Source organism: Corticium candelabrum, chromosome 6 (genome assembly GCF_963422355.1).
Source record: "Corticium candelabrum chromosome 6, ooCorCand1.1, whole genome shotgun sequence".
Classification (NCBI taxonomy): domain Eukaryota; kingdom Metazoa; phylum Porifera; class Homoscleromorpha; order Homosclerophorida; family Plakinidae; genus Corticium; species Corticium candelabrum.
The window spans coordinates 6,415,118-6,422,617 of NC_085090.1; the positions used below are offsets into that span (position 1 = coordinate 6,415,118).

The window sequence follows — 7,500 nt, forward strand, 5'->3', positions numbered from 1 at the left end:
CATCGATTTTGAATCGGCGTACACGGCCGAGGCTATATATCTGTTATTACCCAGAGGCGTCTCTATATACAGCTCTGTTCTTACCCAGAGCCGTTATTTACCGAGAGCACGAGTTTGCCTTGGACTCCACCGAGCCGCATGTGCTTCTTGTTTTCGCCACAGATTCTAATTTCCTGACAACGATTTTGAAATCCAAATTACTCAGTTTGCAAGCTTAAAACACAAATTTTAAGGTTTGCATGATAGGATGGCATTTCGTTGGAATATCAATGTAAGATTTGATTCTAACAGATAACTAACAGCGCTACGACATCATGCAAGTTTAAACTAACACTCATGTCACAACGCATGCTGCCTTCCGTGTGCATAGGGCTGTAACGCAGAAAAGAGAAGGAAGGTTACGATTTTATGGCATTTCTAGTAGTCTTACGGACATTGACTGCATGCATACACACAAACACACACACTCACACACACACACACACACACACACACACACACACACACACACACACACACACACACACACACACACACACACACAAACACACACACACACTCACACACACACACACACACACACACACACACACACACACACACACACACACACAAAACACACGCGCACACACACGCGCGCACACACACACACGCACGCGCGCGCGCGTCATTACCATTATGATAACTTCCGTATGAGGTGAAACTCGCAATCCTAATAGATCTGGTTTTGCATGGATTTCTGTCTATATTTCTCTCATTTTAAAGCAATATGTTACATTTGTTGTAAGTCTGTCTTACGTTCTAAAATGCAGGTTTCTGTACTAGACATGGCGATGCATGGATGCTAACGTGTTTATTCATTAATTAATTAACTTACGACACGGGAATATTAGACGATTTTGTTAACAGCAGTGCAGAATACACGATCACAGTGGTTCCGTGTCCTTCGTCTACACGAGGAGACAGTTTTTCTCATGTGTATTCACAATGCATTAGATTGAGCTGAGCCCGCAACTTAGTATGCATTGGCTAGACTCGATACCGCATAGATATTAGCCAGAATAATAAATGTGTGGTCAGCATAAAATGTATATATATTTACGTTTATTTATATATTTGAATGCAAACATTTTCCTCTATTTTTGTTGCTAAGTGACAAAAGAACATAAACTGACGCAAATGATCTAACACTTGCTGCATGGTTTTTCATGCATATGCATATGTATGTACCATAGTCTAATAACACAAGAAAGGATGTAGGGATTTCAGATCTCAACCTTTCGAGTCGTCTTGAAGACAAACTTCTAGCATCGGCTGACAGTAGGTGAGACACCTTTGTAACGACGTGCAGTCAGGTTATAGTCAAGAACTCGTTTGCATTGGGCTATGCATGTATAGCCGAAAGTGTACCACTTGCGAGCGGTGATATCGGTTCGTGTTGTAAAATGCTGCAGCTACTATAGTGACGGACCGGACGTCATCCGTGTGGCGCATGCTTATTTATTATGAATATGCCACGAGAACGGTAGAGAGCGTCAGTGCAGGAAAAAGACGGATTTGCGGAAAGTAGACGGTAGATCCGTGTCTTTTGACTCTATATATCTTCTTCGGTTTGTGAAAGAATCGACATTGTTGCAATAGTCCGTGTTGACGCTCACTGATAAGCAAGAGTAAACGATGGTGGTGATTGCTACGCTTCTCCGTTTTTGTCGTTTGCCTGTTTGGCAGTGCAGTCTCTTGAAACGACAAACGACAAGGTATAAACAGATTTTTCGCGCCTGCATGTTCAGTGTCGGATTTAGAGACGAAAAGTTCATTGGGTTTCGAGTGAAACCCTTGTTCGCAGTCTGATCTAGCTTACCTTATCTCCTATCTGCACATACATAGAAAAGATTGTTGTCTGTCTGTTTGTCTGTCTGTCTGTTTGTGTGTGTATATTGTGACTAAGCTAGATATGTATTTAAACTGCAAGCATGTCTGTCTGTTTCTGTGCATGTATATCTGTGTGTAAGCGGATATGTCTAAAACAACGAGGCGCAGCTCCACCAAATTTTGCTCGCGCACACCGATCCGACCATTCTAAACATTGAAAGAGTTGCTGTCTTTTAGAGTGTTTTGCGACGACGCGATTCTTTGACGATTGAACGCGCCTCCTCTTAATCAATTGCTTTTGGATCTACTTGCAAGGGCGCATTATCTTTTCACCAAATCTGAAATGCCCATTCTTGCATGACCTCGTGCGGTAGCGTGCATTTCGCTTATTACTAACGACGTGGATAAAAGCGAAATTTTAGCATATCCGGGTCTTTAGGAATACGTCTAGCTTCGTTCTTTTGCGTATACGTGCGCCCAATTGAATAGCTGCACGTTCGCTCTACCCATTCCGGTAACATCTTTCAAGTGACGACGTCCAATGGCAATGTCGCGATAGCTGCAAATTAGAGGCGTATATATCCGGATTTTGTGTTGTTTTCGCCCAATGTTGGAGTTAGTGCACTAAATAAACTTTGCTAAATTTCTTAGGTAAAAACGAGCAAATCAGCTATACGTATATGTGTTCATGGTCTACATGTATCATATCTGCTCTTTAGTAGCCTTTCTGTTGTAAGTATAGTGACTAGAGTACCTTTGCTTGTTTACAGATTGGACGACGTATATTGTGTGTGTGTGTGTGTGTGTGTGTGTGTGTGTGTGTGTGTGTGTGTGTGTGTGTGTGTGTGTGTGTGTGTGTGTGTGTGTGTGTGTGTGTGTGTGTGTGTGTTAATATGTGTGTGTGCTAATGATTCGTACTAATTATGCTGATTTTAGTTCCTTATAAGCTTATACTGTACGTTCATAAAACTGTATGTAACTGTGCACTCTGTTTGCAAAATTTGTAGAAAACCTCTTTTTCTAGATCAACCACTTTATTTTAGATAGAAAGTACAACAGATTTTATGTTGTTGTAACCTATACGCTATGGACTGAGTCACCCTCTCAGCATGTAGAATGCAAACAACAAGGAAACAGCTAAACGAGAGCTAGTTAGTTGTTTTTGTTGTGTTTGTATTGCTTTTGTATAGCCTTGTGTATCGAACACTCCACAGCAATGCGTCTCCAACGTCATTAGCACGATGGGTTTTCCCGGTCCTATCGGTCAGACTGGAATGCCTGGAGCACCTGGACCTGTTGGATTGCCTGGGCCTTTAGGAGTAACAGGATAACCCATGAGTATAAAACAGCAAAATGTTATAAAGTATTATAAAATGTTTTTATTAATTCAAGGGTTCCGTCGGTCCTCGTGGGTTACCTGGACTCATGCGAACAAAAGGTGAAGAAGGAACGCCAGGGGAACAAAAAGTAATCAATGATATACATATATTGCTTAAATAAATAATTATGTATTGTATCTTAATCTGTTCAAAACATATCGCGTTTAAAGACAGACAGACAAACAAACACAAACAGACAAACAGACAGAAAGACACACACACACACACACACACACACACACACACACACACACACACACACACACACACACACACACACACACACACACACACACACACACACACACACACACACAACAGACAGACAGTTTGTCTTATTGATTCACACGAGACCTAATGAATTAAACAAACAGACAGACAGTTTGTCTTATTGATTCACACGAGACCTAATGGATTAAACAAACAGACAGACAGACAGACAGACAGACAGACAGACAGACAGACAGACAGACAGAGAGACAGACAGGCAGACAGACAGACAGACAGACAGACAGACAAACAGACAGACACACAGACAGACAGATAAACTGACAGACAGACAGACAGACAGACAGACAGACAGACAGACAGACAGACAGACAGACAGACAGACAGACAGACAGACAGACAGACAGACAGACAGACAAACAGATAGACAGACAGACTGACAAACAGACAGACAGACCAGAACATACAATCTCGTTCTGCTGTGTTACATGTATCTATACACTTAACACAAATTTAAAAGTAATAAAATTATGACGCTATTGCAATACAATGACAGTAGCATAGCAGACAGCACGTACGAGAACTCTTGCTCAAACATAGGAAAATTAGTACATTATGCTATATATATATATATATATATATATATATATATATATATATATATATATATATATATATATATATATCTTCTAGGGTGAGTCTGGTGCACGAGGCTTTGTAGAAGTCACAGGAGACAAGGGAGAGGTAAGAGCAACGATATAGAATGTACATGTCTAGACAGTACACTATACTTTTGATTTACATTGGAAACTCGCCGTTTAATCAGTTTGGCGTTAATTAATTGATTTACAGAAAGGAGAACGCGGTTGGCAAGGAGCACCGGGACCGGTTCCTAGAAAGGACGTTAACGAACTGAAGCAACTCGTTGAGAACTAGACAATAAGGTTGCAGGTAAATTGACAGTTTACTGTTTATATTGTCTTGATATTAACTTTTTATTGTTTACTGTCTTTGTAGTAGTTACATGAACAGGTTGGTAAATATAAACAGTTGAAAACAATTGTGTATTGCATGCATGTGTATGTATAACACAATGTCTGCTTTTAGATAGTTGATATCAAAAACAACACTTTGAAAACTCGACAGGCGAATCCTGTTTGGCAGGTAGTCAATACCAGCAAGCAACTGAGACTGTATCGATACATCCCTAGAAACAGTCGATTCGAGACGACTTTTAATGTATCCGATTACGGCTACGATCCGTCTAGATACGAATTTCTTCGAGTACAGGTGAATGCAGAAGCGAACGGAGATCTGAATAGCAGTTCGGAACATTTACAAACATACTTAATTCTGATCCGGTCGGTAGCCCGTGGCAATCTGGTGAGGCAGGAGGTCCTCTTCGTCAAATGGATTCTTATCCAATTGAAAGAGAAGTGAAGGCTCCTTCAATTACATTGGCTGTTACGCTTTCGAGTGGCGTCGGTGATGGAAACATTAAGTTTACGTTGATAAAATTCAAAGTTGCAGAAAAGTAGTCACGTTGAACGTCTCTATATACTTAGATACGAACAGCACGCGTGCACGTATAGACGTGGTGTATCTTGAACTCACTGAATGTCTCGGTAGCTCTAGCTCTAGTATGCGTTGTGGTGCACTATGTTGTCAATACAATTATTTCAAATATCTGTAATGCTTTCTTCTATATCTAGGCAGAGACTCAGGGCCGTAGGAACTAGTCCAGCTGGTCTCACTTTTCTATTATAGAGTAAACTTTCACCAGAGACCAGACCTATACAATAAATATCAGGGCCGTAGGAACCGGTCCAGACGGTCTGCTTTTGTACTTGCAGGCCATTTTTCCAAAAACTATTCTAAGAGTTGATAATTGCCTAAAAATTTTGGTTAAAATATAGGCGAATAAATAACTAATATATGTATACTCAAAACAAGACTAAATTATAGCATCTTGAATTAATTAATTAATTACCACAGACATGATTATCGTGGATGGGGAGGCGTGTATAGGCGACTAAATAACTAATATATGTATACTCAAAATAAAACTAAATTATAGCATCTTGACTTAATTAATTAATTACCACAGACATGATGATCGTGGATGGGAAGGCGTTTATGGACGCTGGCTTACAACTAAGTACCTAATTAAATTAATTAAAATATATAGAAATTGAATGTCAACATGTCGCACTCAATGAATGACGCTTGGTTACTAAAATACAGTACTACATGCATGCTCCATTGTCTTCTGTAACGCTAATGCAGCCTTGCATTTTTCTACGTCAAAAGTGTACGGTGTATGCAGCGCCGGTGGCTGTAAAATGCAGACTGCAGACTGGATTGCCATATAGGACCACGCCCCTTTCTGTTGTGCGACCCGGATTAGAAGCCTCGCTACGCTCGACCATTAGTAAGGGCGCGTGACGTGTTTCCGAGATATATAGATGAATGCTAAAGTTCTGTAATTACGTTGCTGCTGCTAAAGTTTGAACTTTAAATGATATTTTACTAGTGGGTGCACCTCGGCAGCGTGCATTTTCAATAAGCATGCAATTCTCATTGTAGTAGTCTGATATCTTATTTGCTGGTGCACTAGGAAGCAGTTTGAACTTTACAAAAATTCTTTGCTGTAGTATTTTATATAGTTAGGTAGATGAGACAGACATTCATGTGACTGTTTGCAGCAATAACTGCGGTCAGATCACGCCAATTCACTAATGATAAATATATTAATTGGTAGTAGCTCTAGCACATGACTGGTAATCTAATTTTAGTCTTGCGTGAAAGCTCGAACGGTGTGCATCGTGCATGTAGATAGCTAATAGTAATACCTATATCGAAACTGTGAACAATCAAAAGAATCAGAAACGGCTAAAGTCGGCGTGTGCACGTACGACTCAAATTTCCCTCGGAGTTCCGCCAGTCTGCAGTCTGCAGTCTGCAGTCTGCGTTTTACAGCCACCGATGCAGCGCTGGACGCGTAAACACTACGGCAGAAAAAAACCTGCTTTGTTCTATCTAGATACCAAATGTACTGGAACGTGAGCAAGCACCGTGGCTTGAAAAATTGTTTTCTGATAGCACGCAAATACATAATGCGTCACATGACCTTGCAGGCAAATGTGCGTCACTGAGTAGATGGCTTGGAAACGAGACTACTGGAGGCTGCTCAATTGTCATTTCTGATTACTTGATTGTAGGTCTGCACGATTAGCTCGGTCAAGTAGAGAACACCGAGCTCAATTGGTGCAATTCCTTTGGTTTCACACTCGTTAAAAAGACCTGTTTGAACCGATCGATGCAAACTAAACATACGAAAGGCCAAAGGTCACTCACAGTACAAGCCACTTGGCAGGTTTCTGGAAGTCAAGCTAATGAAGTATACAGCGAGTAGTACGACCAAAGCATCACATTGCCCTTTGCTGGCATCTGTAGACGCACTGAAACCTCATCGACATACCACACCGGCATACCCTTCATACCCCCAAAGTTCACTTGGTCTAAAATGCATGGCCGTACATGCATTTATCGTTGTGGTGCGCTAGTGCCGAGTTGCAGTTCGTTCTTGGCATTCGTCGATGCAACAATGGACAGCGTGAGCAGACAACCTAGTGTAGCTCCTACCGCAAGCGTTGCTGAACAGCCTGCCGACGCAGAATCGTTCATTACAAGACACTTCAAGAAACGAGAATGCGGACGCATTGTACCGCAAAAGGAGCAGCCTGATAGGTGGAGAGAATTGCATGCAGCATGCATGGTGCATTGAACAACATTGATCGTGCATCGATCTCTGTGTAGATGTTGCTGCGGACGGCCTGTGAAGAAAGACCATAGTACTACGTTGTCTCAGCCGGAAAGCAGAAATGGAAACAATGGATGGAAGGTCGAGCGCGACACGTATAGCGTTGCAACCGACGCTTTCGGCGAAATGGAGTTTGCTGGAAGAACGGCGAGCAAATCAAAGGCTAAGGTACGTTTGCAAGGAGTCGAGGCTTGGCAG

At 41.5% G+C, this 7,500-nt stretch overlaps 1 protein-coding gene across 1 annotated transcript in view; it reads left to right on the plus strand.

Annotated features, from left to right (window-relative positions):
- The first annotated feature begins 7,086 nt into the window (after nt 1–7,086).
- LOC134180866 (transient receptor potential cation channel subfamily M member-like 2) overlaps nt 7,087–7,500 on the plus strand; it is a 9,440-nt gene continuing 9,026 nt past the window's right edge. The window contains exons 1-2 of the mRNA XM_062648051.1: nt 7,087–7,229; nt 7,299–7,470. Of these exons, the coding sequence (XP_062504035.1) occupies nt 7,087–7,229; nt 7,299–7,470 (315 nt within the window). The remainder of the gene's footprint in view (nt 7,230–7,298; nt 7,471–7,500) is intronic.